Source organism: Scatophagus argus, chromosome 1 (genome assembly GCF_020382885.2).
Source record: "Scatophagus argus isolate fScaArg1 chromosome 1, fScaArg1.pri, whole genome shotgun sequence".
Classification (NCBI taxonomy): Eukaryota; Metazoa; Chordata; class Actinopteri; family Scatophagidae; genus Scatophagus; species Scatophagus argus.
In genome coordinates, this window is record NC_058493.1 from 28146978 (window position 1) to 28164526 (window position 17549).

General features: G+C 46.1%; 1 protein-coding gene across 3 annotated transcripts in view; it reads left to right on the forward strand.

The window, feature by feature from the left end:
* The window catches only part of LOC124063335 (multiple epidermal growth factor-like domains protein 11), a 94613-nt gene that overhangs the window by 74448 nt on the left and 2616 nt on the right, over positions 1-17549 (forward strand). For 2 of the 3 annotated variants that reach the window (XM_046396895.1, XM_046396904.1), the window contains exons 13-25: positions 198-361; positions 506-608; positions 3756-3902; positions 6004-6138; positions 10657-10785; positions 11164-11292; positions 12158-12286; positions 12476-12604; positions 13589-13822; positions 14317-14468; positions 15177-15246; positions 15599-15652; positions 16898-17116. In XM_046396895.1, the coding sequence (XP_046252851.1) occupies positions 198-361; positions 506-608; positions 3756-3902; positions 6004-6138; positions 10657-10785; positions 11164-11292; positions 12158-12286; positions 12476-12604; positions 13589-13822; positions 14317-14468; positions 15177-15246; positions 15599-15652; positions 16898-17116 (1794 nt within the window). The remainder of the gene's footprint in view (positions 1-197; positions 362-505; positions 609-3755; positions 3903-6003; positions 6139-10656; positions 10786-11163; positions 11293-12157; positions 12287-12475; positions 12605-13588; positions 13823-14316; positions 14469-15176; positions 15247-15598; positions 15653-16897; positions 17117-17549) is intronic. The other variant, XM_046396912.1, reaches the window with a different exon arrangement.

Below are 17549 nucleotides of genomic sequence, written 5' to 3' on the forward strand. Positions count from 1 at the left end.
TAACCCCTGCAGTTGACCACCAGGGTGACCAGTTTGTCTTAAGAACCAGCAAATACAGGAAGGATACAACGAAACGTGGTGCAACATGTTAAAAATCAGCAGATATGTTCAAATGAAGCTTTAGGCGGCCCTGACTCAGGGGGCCTTTAGAGGAGTTTTCTGTGGACTGATGGTCTTTGGGTCCTGTCTGTGTGCAGGCTGGCAGGGTGTGGACTGCTCCATCCTGTGCTCCAGCGGTACGTGGGGTCTAGGCTGCAATCAGACGTGTCAGTGTGCCAACGGGGCGGCCTGCGACCCCGTCAACGGGACCTGCACCTGCTCCCCGGGCTGGAGGGACGAGTACTGCGACCTGCCCTGTCCCGTGAGTGCTGGGACGTTGGTCCCTCAGTGAGAAAAGCTGGATTCAGCTGAACTCAGGTTGTCGCTCAGTATTTTGTGGCCTGCAGTCTAATTGTGATAAAGTGCATGTGTGTTTGTTCGTCTGGTGTGTTCTTGCTGGGGTCAGGACGGATCCTACGGGCTGGACTGCAGGATGAGATGTGACTGTGTGAACGCCGACGGCTGCCATCCAGTTTCCGGCTTCTGTCGCTGTCTCGCAGGTTGGACAGGTGAGTCACGCCGCTGCAGGCCACACCAGTGACAAGACCTCAGCAAGCGTCTGCTGTCTGTTTACGCAAAACACTCCAGGAACGTTTCTGTAACGCTGACAGCAGGTGAGGCAGGTGAGGCAGGTGAAGCAGGTGAAGCAGGTGAGGCAGGTGAAGCAGTTGAAACAGGTGAGGCAGGTGAAACAGGTGAGGCAGGTGAAGCAGGTGAAGCAGCACGCAGCCTGGGACGGAGGAGCGAAACAGGCTGACTCAGGCCTTTGCGGAGTCCCCCACAGATAAAACACCTTGGCTCTTCTGCTCTCGCTGCTCCTCCCTCCTTCAGCCTTTGTTTACTTTAACAGGTTGAGTTGCAGCTCTGCTCATTTTAACCCGCTGATCATCAGTCAGCAGAGTCGTGATCGCCGATGATCGATGTGAGAGCCGATGAATATGGAAAAGGTGTTTTAATTGAGCAGCCAGAGGGAGGACCAGTAACGAACTGACACCGAGAGGAGCTTTGATCCACTGGAGAATATTTAGACCAAACGTTAGAAGTAACCGAACGAACTGAAGAAGCAAAGAAACATGAGGTGTTTTTCTAAAGTCTGAGGTGTGTGATTATAGTTAAACCTGCGTGCATCAGCTTCAGTGTGTGAGCAGCCTCAGACGCCTGCTGTTGTCCAGTTCTCAGGGACGACACTCAACCGCTTCGTCTTCTGCTGTGAGGTAAACACATAAACAATAAAAATACGTCGTTACAGAGATAACAATGGAACGAGCCTGGAATGAGCCCATAATCTGTCACATATCCTGTCCTAATACTCTAATGTATGCAGCTTTTGTAGTAAACAACACTTCAACAAAAACAGGAAACGATAGACATGAATAATCAAACTGAAACTTTAGACCAGCTGGGAAATAAGTCGAGAGAATTGCATTGTGGGACGAGTGTGTCCGTTAGCTCCACGCTGTGTGTACATAGTGAAGTATGTCACAGTAAGTACTCGTCAGTACGTGGTGATGAGCTGGGACACAGCATACAGTAACTTCATTTCCTTCAGACTGTACGTTTTGCGTGAACTGAACTGGGTCAGACACATTCAGAATATTTGTGTCAAATCACATGTTTGCACTTCCTCTCAGCGCTGCAGCCCCTCGGGAAACGAGCGCTAGCTGTTAGCTTCACACCTGAAGCTTTAGTGTAATGCAGCGCTGCAAGAATGAACGTTTCTGCTCCGTATCCTGTCCCCACCTCCTGGTCCTCCACCTTCCTTTGTTGTAGCTTCACAGCCTAATGAACAGAGTTTCAACCCACTTTGTGGCTCAGAGGTAGTTTATTAATTGAGTTGTAATGGCTGCCTGCGCCACACTCTCATATTCTCTCATATTCTGTGTCAAAGGAAGTTTCTAATGAGCTGCAGATGTGCCGGGCTGCAGACAGCAGGACGGAGACACGCTGGATTTGCTCATACACTTTTCTTACTCTGTCTGTCTGTCCTGCTTTCTGTCTGCGGCTATATTTAGAGAGAGAGTGTGTGTGTGTGTGTGTGTGTGTGTGTGTGTGTGTGTGTGTGTAAATAAGAGTTAATGTAATGTAAGTCTCATGGGCCTCGCGGTCCCCGGACTGTCCCCTGTGAGCAGACCGGGCTCTGATCCGATCTGCAAGCCAGCCTTTGTGTAGACAGACTGCTGCCTCTTAGGACACACGCACACACACACACACACACACGCAAGACTGATGAAAGAAGGAGACATTTCAGCACATGATTAAAGGGCAAAAATGCTCAGGCGGAACTTGTGGAATTTTTTGTTTTTTTGTCCTAAAGTATATTCCAAAGACGTTTTTTAACTTTCATGCAGCCGATTGGCATATAACAGCATGGACAATAGTGTTGATGGATGGTGTTCACTTTCCAACTCTAAAGTGTCAGTACGTATCTGAGCTACACTATCAATCTAACAGCCAAAACCTCGTGGACTGCAGAACCTCGTTTCATTATGTTTTAATAACAAACTGGATTTAGCACGTGGCAGACTCACTTCATATCTGTGGCGACTGACTGAGAGCTTCATCACCTGAAGCTTGTGATGGACCTCACACCTGTTGCTGCAGAGAAGCTGCAGACTGTAAAACATGGAGGCTTCACAAGAGTCTGCAGTCGTGTTAACATGCAGTGACCTCCATGTTGATGTTAGCCAGGTAACGTCAGTGTGTCCACCATGACAGCTTAGCGTGTTAGCATGCTGACGTTTGCTAGTCAGCACTAAACACAAAGTGCAGCTGAGGTATTTGCACGTAAAAGAAAGTGTTGGACAAAATTAAATTTGATGGGACATTTGTTGTATCCAGGTTGCACAGTGTGAAGCTCCACAGTCCTGTGATAAAACAATCAGGATGCTGACTTTCTGGATTTGTCTTATTGTCAACAAAATGCCATGAAAAGACCAAATCTGTTTATACTGTCTGACTTCCTGTCTGAGGCTCTCAGCTGTAAGTCCATTGTTTCCTGTTGAAGATGTACAATTTTAATCTCTTTAAGCTCAAAAATAGACATAAGACAATAGCATAGTATAGACACTAGACAAAAGTATAGTATTGGTCAGGTGTCCCAATACTTTTGTCCCTGTCGTGTACAGAGTTTCATTTTTAAACAGCTGCTCACAGTTCATTTGTTGGGAACTATTTTCAGCGGTGGATGAATCCATATGCGCTAGTGAGTCTTTGTGGCAGCAGGCCGTGTGTGTGTGGGACAGAATGAGAGTCATCCACTGTGTGTGTGTGTGTGTGTGTGCGCGTGTGTGTGTGCGTGTGCATGGCTAACAGTGCAGCTCTGTGGCACAGAGGAGGAAGACGTACGAGGCTGCGGTGCGCTCAGTATTTGTTAGCTGATACATTCGGCGTCAGTTATGGTTTTTTTGCTGATGAAAATAAAAAACAATAGAGATTATCACCAGCCTTATTTCTTAGCGGGGAGATGAGTGTGCAGGACTTGTCTCTCTGTGTGTCTCCCTCCTCTGCTGTTCCCTCACCCACACGTTTTTGCATCATTCTCTTTTCTCAGCTTTAAGTGGCACATCTGAAACTCATTTAAGAGCTGCGTAACTAAGAACAAAGCTTTAGCACAGGCTAAAAATGTGTGTGTGTGTGTGTGTGTGTGTTTTGTGCAGGTGTCCACTGTGACAGTGTGTGTGAGGAGGGACGCTGGGGACCGAACTGCTCCTACAGCTGCACCTGTGAGAACGGAGGCTCCTGCTCTCCAGAGGACGGCACCTGTGTGTGTGCTCCGGGCTACCGGGGCACCAACTGCAGGCGAAGTACATCAACACCTGACAACACACACACACACACACACACACACACACACACACACATACTCACAGTGTGTGTTGGAGGAATCCAAATCCAAAGCTTTATAAGAGCTCAGTTTGAAAAATGACTGCATTAGAAGACAGTTCTGATTGTTTCAGGGGGTGGACACTGAGCACCTGACGCCCTGTGGAGGTTTCCTGTAAAAAACATTTCTGTTTGCATTCACTTCTACTCACCAAAACTCTCTGTGTGTATCCTGGAGGTCTAAAGTATGTGTTGAATGTATTTCCCACCTCATAAAACATTTGCAAAACTCCCTTTTTATAAAAGTTTGAAAGCTGAATTGTTTACATCCATCTTTTGTCTTCTTTTTTCCTGACTTTAATAAAAAGTATAATTGCTAAATTGGTCAGAAACTCTCTTAAACTCGATTCAAATCACCATTTAAATCCAGCCAGCTTGCGAACTGAATCGGGACCTTCAGCATTTGATGTAAAGGGGCCATTTACTGAAGATTTCATATACTGAGCTGCTCATCTCGTCCTCAGGCTGCACACAGACGTTCATTTCATGCCACTAAAACAGCAAGCAGGTGGTGACTGAGTTATGGCTGTGGTGCCCTTTACGTAAAAGCTGAGCTAAACCTAATAACACTCAGTTATTGCCCTTGAAATCTGTGAACAACTCTGAAGTTATGATGAAGTGAAGCATCCTGCAGCTGCACGTCTTTTATTCAGATTTTTGACATTTTGGTGAACAGTGAAGCAGAATTTGGATGTTTCCAGAAATCTGAATCCAAACCAGCGAGAACCCAGTCAAAAGTGTCCTCGTCCAGTCAGGAGTAACACGGTTTTTATTTTACAGTCTGATTGGACAGAACTGTAAATCAAATACTGTACGTGTACTGTACGTGTACTGTACGTGTACTGTACGTGTACTGTACATGTACTGTACGTGTACTGTACATGTACTGTACTGCGCTTGAAGTAAAGTCAGCTGCTTGCCTGGTGAATCCGAGGAGTGTTGATATGTAACACACACCAGCTTTTACTCTGCTTCTCCCTGCAGCAGGGTGATAAATTTAAGGGCTCTCGGTTCACAGTTTAGGCAATTATCTTAATTAGGAAAATCCTGTAGCGTGAGAGAAGCAGTAGACCAGGCTGCACCAGCTTGTCTCACCACTTAGAGGAACATCAATTAAAGCAAATTAAAGGCCTCAGGAAGACGTATGAGGGAGGATCAGTGGCGAGAGGAAAACAAAGCAGAGCTAACACAGCCAACAGGTTGACCCCAGAGAGGAGACAGCAGGCAGGGGGCACACACACACACACACAGATACATTATATAGACAGAAGTATTGGCGTCTCGTTGTAAACACTCAGACAGCTTTGCAGCTCTAACAGCTTCCACTCTTCTGTGAAGGCTTTCCACAACATGTTGGAGTGTTTCTGTGGGAATTTGTGCCCATTCATGCAGTAGAGCATTTGTGAGGTCACACACTGATGTTGGACCAAAAGGCCTGGCTCACAATCTCCGTTCCAGTTCATCCCAAAGGTGTTGGATGGGGTTGAGGTCAGGACTCTGTGTGGGCCAGTCAAGTTCTTCCACACCAAACTCATCCAACCATGTCTTTATGGAGCTTTGCTTTGTGCACTGGGGCACAGTCATGCTGGAATAGAAAAGGGCCTTCAACAAACTGTTGCCACAAAGTTGGAAGCATAGCATTGTCCAAAATGTCTTGGTGTGCTGAAGCATTAAGATTTCCCTTCACTGGAAGTCAGGGGCCGAGAAACAGCCCCATAGAGAGAGGATGTCCCAATACTTCTGTCCACATAGTGTACATATTATAGGTATGGTGGACATGGACAACATTAAGCCTTCATGTTTGCAGAGTTTGAAAATGTAGCTTAAATTGGGACTACGTGGACCATGAAATCTGTAATTAAACTGATCAAAGATCTAATCAGAGAACTAATCAGGAAGTTTCCTTTAGACTCGAAATTGGATTTATCACACACGCACACACACTCACACACACACACACACACACACACACACACACACTGTTCACCAACATCCTTCCAACAGTAGTGTGTGTGTCTGCAGCATGTTCACCTGGTTTCTACGGCCATCGCTGCAGCCAGTCATGTCCTCAGTGTATCCATAGCGACGGGGCGTGTCACCACATCACCGGCCATTGTGAATGTCTCTCCGGCTTCTTCGGCTCCCTCTGCAATCAAGGTCAGTTTCTTCGGTCCTTTGTTCCAAAAAGATCCGACAGCTCTGCCTCTGAGGACAAACGGCTGGTTTTTGTTGGGCAGTTTTGTGTGTTTGCAATAAGGAATTCTTCATTCATACGAAATCTTTAACAGAATAAAGCCTTCCAGATGACTCAAAGTTTGTGTGGTCGAAGTGTGCAGAAGTGAAACTGCAGTGAAGTGTGGTATGCTGTTGGAGTGAAAAAGCTGCATGAAAATAGTTTCTGCATCACAGAGTTTTAATGGGGTAATCCGGCGACTTAGTATTGAGCTTTAATAAAGTTGGAGTCTTGTGAGAGACAGATGATAAAGAAAAACAGTCAAATGAAAGCGTTTTGTCGGGCTGTTCCTATGTTGTTCACCCCTCCTGCCTTCAGACCACATGCCGCCCTGAAGGGACCGATGAACCCGACACAAGCCTCCCTGAGCGTCCTCAGAGCCGGTCAGGGAGCCCGAGGGACGCGTCCGACAGCAGCATCTGGTGTCGCTCGAACCTGTTTCACACCTTTTCTCCTCGTGTCGGGTGGAACTGCGAATTCAGCTTGTCGTTCTGGAAAGAGTCAGGACTCAAAAACCAAAGTAACACTGCAAAGAGGACAGTTCATGAGTGTGTGCACATTCTACTGAACCAGGCTGACGGTCTGAGGTAGAACAGCCTAAAACCTCTCCAGCTCCTGACTGACACGGGGTTCAGCTGGGTCGTGGTCTCGTTAACCCGCGGATTCTGATCTCCTCCCTCTTCATTATCTCTGCCATCAGCTTCACAGTGGGCAGCTCGGCTACGGGAATAAAATGTGCAGATTCCACCGAGACCGAGGTGTCACCATTTTTACACCACTTACATCATGGTTGGTCACAAGAACCCCTGGCTGATGAAGTCCAGCCATAGAGAAGGAGAATCCTCTCTGAAGAACCTGGGCTATGCTGAATCAGTTCTATAGGCAGTCTGATGGGTGCTGGTCCTGGTTCCTGCCTCTGTGCCTCCTCCACCAAGTCTCTTGGCTTTCCCGATGAACAGAAGGTTCTTTTGGTCAGTCCAGAGAACACACGGCGCCATTTGAGGCGCCACCCAGCCAGAAATCAGCCAGGATCGAGGTCCTGGATGCTCAAAGCTGCACGCTGTTACACTGAGGTCGCCTTTTTGCATGCAGCGTGTGAGCTGACACTAATATGCTGTTTTTAGTTCAGTTTTGGAGCTTTGGCCCAAACTCTCAGCAAATTCTTCACATGTAATTTGACAGTATTTCGTAATCACTGTCTTTCACGTTTGGCAGCCAAAGCCTTCAGGAGCCCTGTTTCCTAACCAACCGGCGGGTTATTTGGCAGCGGGACTGAACCCACAGAAGTCAGCCTCTTGACATCTTCGTTTACAGAACCTCTTTGTCGTGAGACCCTGGCATCTCTTTTTAACTCGAGGTTAGGATTGAAGCCTGCATACAAAGCAAAGCCCTTGGATTTCAACATTTCATTAAAAAATGAAGGTGATGAAAGGGAAAAAAAATCAAAACCTTGAGCTCGTTCTGCGTCCCCTTTAACAACTTTTCCTACCTCTTCATTTTATCTGAATACTCTTTTTGTCGGTTCCTCCCGTACATCATTATTTCAGGATGGTTTAGCTCCTCTGCAGGTTAAACAGGTGTTAATTCTCCTATGAAGGCAGTTGGTCCAAGGTTCGTTGCCAAGTTGAATTTTAAATAGAGACAGTGGAGGAGTGTGCTGTGAAATATTCATCATCATTAAACATGAAGACGGCCTTAGCTATGCCCTGTCCTACATTAACCATTCTGCTGGCCGCTGCATCTTTGAGCAGGTCCGTAGATAACCGAGCGAGCCTCGATAAATCACACGTCCAGCACGGAGGCTTTTAATGGCCTGAAGAGCCAGTCGCGCTTCCTTCCCTGCTCCCTCCATGTTTGATACCCTTTTGTCCGAGTTATTGGTGTTGTCGTCAGGCGACCCCTCAAAGGGTCTGCAGGAGAAACCGCCTCACTGTGTGTAAGAGTTAACGGAGACTAAATGAAGAAGCCACGTTGCTTTATCGAGCAGGTTTACACAACAGAAACGTCCTCTCAGGAAGCTTGCGGTGTACTCGGTGTTATCTGTAAATCTCGACGAACCAGAAGCCAACTCGCCGTACATCCACACACTCAGCCTCAGACAGCCAAACCGTATTAGGATTCCTTAATTGAATTCTTTCAAATATCAGACTCTTTTGATGGCTGGGCCTTCACCTGAATGAAACATAAAGTGAATCTCACCCTAACAAAACATTAATATAATCAGAAGTGCTGCTCTTCAGGAAAGCCTTTACTGCTGTGCTGTGATTATTGTGCACCGATCACTCAAAGAATAATAAATTATATTCAATATATGGCTCTGTGTGGGAGCTTTCTTTGATTTGAATCGAACTTCTAATTATTCCAGATATCCTCCTTCTATTGTTCTTTATATATTTAATCATTTCAGTGTTTTTTCTAGCTACATTAAGGTCCAAATTGTTCCTGAAACTAAATCACAATTCTGTTGTTTCTGGCCACGTTAAAGGTCAACAGCAAAGGACAGTGCTGCTTTGGTCATCACTGCAGACTGATAATGTGAGCTTTCTGAGGAGTGACTGACCGTTTCAGGGCTTCTAAAGAAGGTGGCTGGACGTGTTGAGAGAACTGAATGGACTTGGATGATGGTGCTCACTTGCTGATTGCAGTGAAAGCAGCTCACTGGACAAATAAACTGGCTTGCATATTTTTGGAGGCCCGTGGAGCATGAGTTTGGCCTGGGTAAAGCCCTGCTGAGAGGATTTGCCAGAACTTCATTAAGGTCCTCCCCGAAGGCCTCACACACTCACGTTTTTGCCTCAGCAGCTGCAGAGGTTGGAGCTTTTCTGGCCTCCTGGCGTCAGGAGCTGGAGACCACACTGATGGAGGCCTCCGCCAGACTTTCCCAGTTCACTCTCAGCACACGTTAGCAGGTCTGTCTGGCAACATCTCCCACCACCTGATCCAACCTATCAGTGGTCAGAGCGTCCAAGATAATAGCTGATCATCAGTCTTGTCATGGCCGTGGCTGGCGAAGTACTTTGTTGTACTTGACCTTCTTGTTTGTCCCTCCAATAGTTATCCAGATACTTCACTCTGGACCAAAGTTCTGTACCGACCGGGTAACATCACTGCTAGCAAAGCAGCTAAAAAATGAATTAATAAAAGTTAAGAGAAGATCCTCGGGGAGCTGCTGAACAGTCCCCGTCCTGCTAATTATTTCCATTAAACTCTTTTTATTCATACGTCCTGGTCACACTTTGATCCAAACTTTACAGACGCTAGTCAGACATTGGTAAGTGTTACATAAGTGGAGAAGTGGACTTCATTAAAGGATTCATAATGATCTTTATTGCACTTGTAGTCACAGATAAGAACCCCCTTCTGGGTTTTATTCTTTCAGTGAAACAATATTCACTCCTGGCTAATGGCTATTATCAGCACAGACAGGGAGAACCTATTAATGAAGACAATAGATTTTATGCAACAGGTGGAAAATGTAGTAAAATGCAAATCGGTGCAGAGGAGTCGTGTAAAAGCAATGAATGTCTGCGTAGCTCATACATATATAATGTATTTATCTTATCTGGCATTAGGAAAGAGGAGTTCATGAAACTGAAATAGAGCTGTGAAGTTCTGTGAGGATAACCTGAAGCACATGTTGTCCCTGTGATGCAAACGCTCGTTAAACACCTCAAAGTTTGGTGCTCGTAAGCATTTCTGACTTTTACACTCTGAGCTGATTAAAATGCAACGTGACGTCCTCTTCTTGTCCTGTCCGGGGAATAACACTGTGGGCTTCCTGTTTATTAAGTTTTACACTTTTAACTTAATGAAGGCAAAAATTCAGTTAACCACAGTTACATATACTCACAGTCGTCTCATGTGAATTCGAAATAATCACAAAAACCCCAGAGCTCATTAATATATTATCAGGCTTGTCAGACACGAGAGTATCTGTCTCAATATTTTATCGGTGTAACCGCATTTAGTGAAATCTGAATGTAGAAAAAGTAGAAATATTACATCCCCGAGCAACAGGAAGAGCAGCGCGCTGAAATGATTAACTGGAAAACAAACTAACTTTGTGGAAAAACTCCCTCCAGCTGCTTTTAATATTTCGAGCTGACTCATTCCATAAACTTTCAAGCACTGTACTTTTGAGGTACTTGTACAGATTATGAGTATTTCCATTTTCTGCTTTAGTTTCTAGTTACTATGCACATTAATACAAACTCTAATCATCAAATGGGTTTTTCGTGGGTAAAGAGAAGACTGGAAGACTCAGGGCTCCAAGGGGGAAATTCACAAGCTGAAATAGGACATTTGGGATGAGTACTTTTAGTATACTTGAATGCAATTACTTGTACATAAGATTGTGAATGGAGTAACTGTGTGTGTGTGTGTGTGTGTGTGTGTGTGTGTGTGTGTGTGCGTGTGTGTGTGTGTGTGTGTGTCTGTCTCAGTGTGTCCCAGCGGGAAGTTTGGTAAAGGCTGCGCTGAGACGTGTTTGTGCACCAACAACAGCACCTGCAACCCCATCGACGGCTCGTGTCAGTGCTTCCCCGGGTGGATCGGCGAGGACTGCTCCAAACGTGAGGCGCGACAATCACTTCCTGTTCCTCTTCCTCTTCCTCTTCCACTTCCTCTTCCCCCACCGCCAACCTTCATTCTTTGTTTTACAAAGAAGAGCCAACTGACATGAATTTCCTCTGCGCTCTGCTGCTCCCTCGTTACACTCAGGGTGGCCTTGAACCAATCAGAGACAACTGGAGGAAAAACTTAAAAGCAATCACTCCATTGGCTCTGGCGTTAATTATCCATCTTACACTGAACGGAGACACGACCATCAGTCCTTCACTTCAGGGGCCTGTTTGAGAGGAGGCTCTGTGTGTTCATTTGTTCATCTTTCTGTCTCTTTCCCTAACTGTGTGTGTGTGTGTGTGTGTGTGTGTGTGTGTGTGTGTTGGCAGCGTGTCCTCAGGGCTCGTGGGGTCCAGACTGCATCCACACATGTAACTGTCACAACGGAGCTCAGTGCAGCGCGACAGACGGCGAGTGCAACTGCAGCCCTGGATGGACGGGACTCTACTGCACTCAGCGTAAGTGTCACACACACACCACACGTGCACACACACGCGTGCGCACACACCACACACACACACACACACACATACACGCAGACCTAATAAGAGAAAGAGTCATTCTGCTTTCAGTATCTCATACCTACACCTCCACCTGGTGGCAGATAAGAGAACTACATGTCATTTGTTCCTTCACCTCCATAAAATCCTTCCTTTCCTCCCTTCCTGCTCCTTTCCTTCATCTCTTAGATATTCAGTTCAGTCGCACCAATCAGATTGTGTTTGACAATAATTAAGTAGCGTCTCTTTTCCTTCTGAGAATCTTTGTCTCAGGAAACAAAAGCATGAAGCCATATTTTTGGTGTTTCATCCATTAATGTCCAGATGTGATGTCGTCAGAGTTTGCTGACTGCGTGTGGCCTGAAAAAAATAGATAAATAAAAATAAATATGTATAAGCATAAAAGGTCAAAATGTGTTCCAACATCTAATGGATGCTGACAACAGACATTTGTGGTGAGAGTTTAGAAGTTTGAACTCATCTCCTCCACAGAAGTTCAGCCTGTTTCTGAGCTCGTTTACAACATGTGTGAACAACTTGTTTCCTGATTTGCTGGAATCTGCAGCTGAGATGTTGCTGCATCAGTAGAAACAAAGAGGACAAAAGACAAAGAAACACATCCAGAGCGTCTTCAGGTCCTCTGAGCAGACTGGGTTTGGTTCAATCTGCAGAGCTGATCCACGTTGGTTCCACTGTGACATAACGGATCAGCCAGTCCCAGAAAAGCTGCTTCCGACACATCTGAGGATTTGTGGATCATCTCTCAGGTTGTGAGTTTGAAGAGAAAACAGCTGATGTTGACGCAGCGTTTGTTCGTCTGCAGGCTGTCCTACGGGTTTCTACGGCTCTCAGTGTGCTGAGGTGTGCCGCTGTCAGAACGGGGCGGACTGCGACCACATCACCGGGCAGTGCTCCTGCAGGACGGGCTTCATCGGGCAGAGCTGTGAGCTCAGTGAGTGGCTCCACGTCTTCAGTCTTTTGGTGTTCCGTTGTCAGTGCATTCCTTTCATTTATATTCAGTGTAGTTTAATGCAAACAAGGCCGAAGAGAGTCGACCCACAGAGTCCAGAGTTCACATGTGTCAGCTGTGCTTCACTGTGTCCACCTGTGAGACGCATTAAATCTGTGCTCCCGTGTCCAGAGTGTCCTGCGGGGACGTTTGGGTACGGCTGCCAGCAGCTGTGTGAGTGCATGAACAACGCCACGTGCGACTACGTGACGGGGACCTGCTACTGCAGCATCGGCTTCAAAGGCATCCGCTGCGACCAGGGTGAGGACTCGTGTCAGGGTAATGCAGCCTGATGACGAGTGTTTGAAGCTGCTTCTGTCTGCTGCTTTAGATCAAATGAATCAAACAGAAAATGGGATGACAGGGGAATGCACTCATATGTGTTTTTTAAAGATGAAAAAGAAGACTCAGATACAGAAATCTGCATCACAGAGTGAAAGTGTTTCTAAAAGATGAAGGAACAAAGATGCCAGATGGACTAACATCATTCATTTCACAATTAGTCAGAACATTTTTTATCTGACTGAACTTTTTTACAAAGTTGTGAAAACTTTCATGGCAGGTGGTCCAATAGTATAGAGACATAGTGTTTCATAGTACTTCTAGACAAAAGTATTGGGACACACATAAAGACATGGTTGGATGAGTTTGGTGTGGAAGAACTTGACTGGCCCACACAGAGCCCTGACCTCAACCCCATCCAACACCTTTGGGATGAACTGGAATGGAGATTGTGAGCCAGGCCTTTTGGTCCAACATCAGTGTGTGACCTCACAAATGCTCTACTGCATGAATGGGCACAAATTCCCACAGAAACACTCCAACATGTTGTGGAAAGCCTTCACAGAAGAGTGGAAGCTGTTAGAGCTGCAAAGCTGTCTGTGTGTTTACAATGAGGCGTCATTAAAGTCCCTGTTGGTGTGATGCTCAGGTGTCCCAATACTTTTGTCCACATAGTGTATTTCAGTCTGGGCAGACCAGTTCCTTTAGGCCAAACATACACAGAGATGTGTACTGACTCACAAGTTGACAATAACCAACAGGTATATGTTCTCTATGGTATATAATATACATTTTACTTGGTTTAAGGAAAAATACCAAAATTAAGGGATGACAGGAGCAGCACATTCAAGGAAAAGCAGAAAAAAATGCCGGAGCTTTTATTTTGAAACTTTAGACAGAAGATGCTGCAGTATGTGCCCTGAAGTCTTCAGCACAGAAGACTAAAATATTTGTCCTCCTCAGCGGCTCTGATGATGGAGGAACTGAACCCCTACACCAAGATCAGCCCCGCCCTGGCGTCAGAGCGGCAGTCAGCCGGCGCCGTCCTGGGCATCATCTTCCTGCTGCTGCTCATCATGGCCATGCTCAGTCTGGTGATCTGGTTCCGCTACCGGCAGAGAGAGAAAGGCCACAACGTGCCGAGCGTCACCTACACGCCCGCCCTGCACATCAACTCCACCGACTACTCCCTCTCCGGTAAGACGTCTGCCTCTCTCGCCGCTTCTCCGCCTTTTTGTTCCAGGTTTCTTCGCACATCCAGGCAGAATGAAAAACCTAAAGTGGGACTGGGCTGATTGCTTTTCTGATTAATCGTTTAAATGTCAAAAAAATCCTCAAAGCATCTTCCAACTGTTTGTTTTGCCTCCCAGCAGACAAAAGATATAATTTTTTTCATTTAATGATATGAAACAGAAAAAAAAGAAAATTCTCCCACTTTAAACGATTAATCATTTATCCAAACCTGATTGTAGGTGAGTCAGTCGATTGATCTCGCTGTGTGATTGTTAACCTCCTCCTCCTCCTCCTCCTGGTTCCACTTGGAGTTCCTTCAGTTTATTTTACAGCTCGGGGTGACGGCGTCGCTGTCAGTACTCAGATGGCTTGTGTCGGGTGTACTGTGTGTGTGTGTGTGTGTGTGTGTGTGTGTGTTATGGCGGTCATGTTGAACTGATGTTGTGTGGTGACAGCAGGGCTGCAGTGCACAGGCCTGCTCTCCTCTGCAGACTCCTCTCCCAGTAACAGCTCTGTAGGCCGCTGCTTCTCCAACCCCAGCTACCGAACCCTGGGACCCTGCACCTACGCCGCACACTACGCCAAGCCGGACAAGAGGAGCTCCGCCAAGGTGGGTCTGAGGACATAACTTGAGGAAAACTCTCACAGTGTGAGCCATGGACGGGTTATAACGGCCACGGGCCCTGGACACAAACTCACCGCTGACCCCTGCCCACATCTACGCAGTTTGGTCTGATAATCGCATATTAGCAATTATATTGATTGTTTGGTGTGTTAAATGACTCTTAGATCTGTTTCGTCCCATATATGTCACACACAGCACAGTATCTTTAGGAGTCAGAACACAAACCTTCATTTAAATTAAAACAATCTGTGAAACAACATTTGAAACATAGTACCACATACAAACCAGTACTATGATTTCACAAAACCACCATGAAAAAAATCCTTTCTGACCCATCGGCTTTCTTCAGGCCTTGTTTGCTCCTTTACTGTGGCAAATACTGAACATATCGTTATTTAATTAAATTAGTCTGTGGTTTTAGCATAGCATAGTCTGTATGTAAAGATGGATGATATGATCGCCCCCTGCTGGCTGGCTGCAGTACAGCTCATAAGCTCACGACACGAGCCAAACTAAAAACCCAACTGTTTCCCAAAGATGGATTCTGTCAGTTTAGGCAGCTGTTATCACACTGATGGTCGTTCAAGTGTTCACGTTTCTGGTCAGTTTGAAATAGTTACTTGAAGCTATGAAAAGGTGCAGAAACATCATGACTGACAGCTGATGTGACGTCATTCGATGTACTTTGTGCAGATGAAGACAAAGAAGCGACACAGGAACAGTGCTCCAGAGTGGGGGGCCTACTGTAACCTCGGTGAGCTGGGTCAGTCGCCACTTCTCCCTGTCCTGTTTTGCTTTTGTATTAAATTATTTGTTTGTTGATTGGTTCTATACATTTCCAAGCACCACCACTAACAACAGTTAAACCTAGTCTTTTATTGGAGTCTTCTATTCAAAAAAAACATTTTCCATACAGCTGGGAAATGTGTTAACACCCTGAAACACCACAATAAAAGTATGAATTAAACCGTTATATTATGGTGTTGAGAAAAACTCTGGAATTCTCCTTTAATCTTCGAACCAATCAGCAATGTGAATAATCTGACGACGTGCAGGATGCAGTCGTGCTCGTGTTGTCCTCCTTTCAGGACTTTTTCTCTCTGCTTTCTGCGCAGGCGTTTACTGCATTGACCGACGTTACAGCTACCACGTGGAGCCGCACTACAGAGGTACAGTGTGAGGCGGACCGAGCCTGCGTGACCTCATCGAGCTCCCCAGCCAATCCTCTTGCTCGAACTGTTCCCTAAGCCAATGAATGCCCCTGTTGCCTTTCCCTGTGGTGAAAGTCAGAACAGCAAGCCAAACTACTTTTTACAGATAAAAGTTGCCTTTCACATTGGGCGTCATATCTAAAACGTCTTCATATGCTTTGTATGAAAACCCTTTTTTACACTAACGGGAAACTACAGCCGTCAGCCGATAAATGCAGTGAAGTAAAGGAGCAATATGTTTCTTTGAAATGAAGTAGAATGGAGGAATAAAGTCTCATGAAATGTACTACTCATGTAAAGTACTGATACTTCAGTGGTCTCCACCGGGGGGGTGAGGAGGGGCACAGAACGTCCTCCAACAGACTCATGAAGCAGTTTTTGAAGACTGAAAGCTCACATGTGGATGAGGCGCCGCAGATCCAAGCTCGTAGCTGACTGATGTGACTGATCTTGTTGTGTTTGTGTCTCTGCAGGATGACTCCTCTCCTCTGTGTGTGTGTGTGTGTGTGTGTGTGTTCCCCCCCGCCCCCCCGGTGTGGGGGGGTCCGCCTCCTGCTCTGACCCCGTCACCCCCTGAAACTCACCCGGGGAATCTCTCCTTCATAATAAGTGGATGCTGTGTGTTCCTGTCTCTGTGTATTCAGCTCCACAGAGCGTCTGTAACCTGCACTGTTCTGATGCTGGCCTCGACGTGTCACCTCTGTTGTCCAGTGATGTAGTGATTTGCACTAACACGTGTGTTTCTTAAAGGATAAGTCTGGTGATATTCTGCATTTTTATTTTTTACCACCCGTCCACATCTGGAATCAGTTCAGTCCAACAAGTCCTGTCAAAGCAGCCACCTTCAGTCTGGATTCAGTGTATCGTCCCACTGCCCAAACACTCACTAGAGCACCAAATGTGGATTAATCCACCACTGAAAATAGTCCCTGCTTATATACAGTATGCTCTTTTGACGTGCTCCGAGAGATTTACAACAAACTGTAGAGAAATTAGACCGATTTCTTGGACGAACTGTAAACAAATAGAATATCACCAACCATATCCTCAAAACGCAGAATCTACAGAAATGTAATCTGGATTCATAACAGTGGAAAATTCTGTTTGAAAGTGATTTTGTAATTTCCTCTGAATAGTTTACACTCCCAGTGCAGCCTGACTGTGTTATTGGGTTAACTGATCCACATGCGCTTTATCTTTTAGACTACATGAAGGGCTCCTTGTCCAGCACCTGCTCCCTCAACAGCGAAAACCCGTACGCCACCATCAACGACCCGCCTGGTGCGTGTAAGCACTCCGAGAGCAGCTACGTGGAGATGAAGTCACCGGCTCACCATGAGCACATGACACACTGCTGCTCCGCCGCCATCGTCACCACCACCACCACCACCACCACGCCGGCCAAGAACGTCTACGACATGGGTACGTTTAGAGGCACATTTCGCCCAGAAATGAAATTTTAGTCTTTATTCACGCACCTTCACGCTGATGCAAAGTCGGGTGAAGTTTCATTGTACACAAAACATTTCCGGAGCTTCACAGTGAAACAGCGTTGCAGCTTCCTGCTAAACAACTGAGGAATCTGGAGACTGAAAAACAAACCCTGAAAAGACATCAGGTGGCTCCCTACAGCTCGTCCAGCATTACACAAGTCTCCAGAAGACCCGAGATCCCATATTGATTTGAGAAGATGTTCTTCACACCCTTTTTCAAACTGAGATCTTTTCTGTAACCACTTGTGAGAAAACACTTGACTCACCTCGTCTGAAACGGGTGCCCGAGTTCAAATGAGACGAATGTGTGATCTCTACATGCCTCTGTGTTTACCTGCTACCCTGAAGTCGGTGTTTCACTC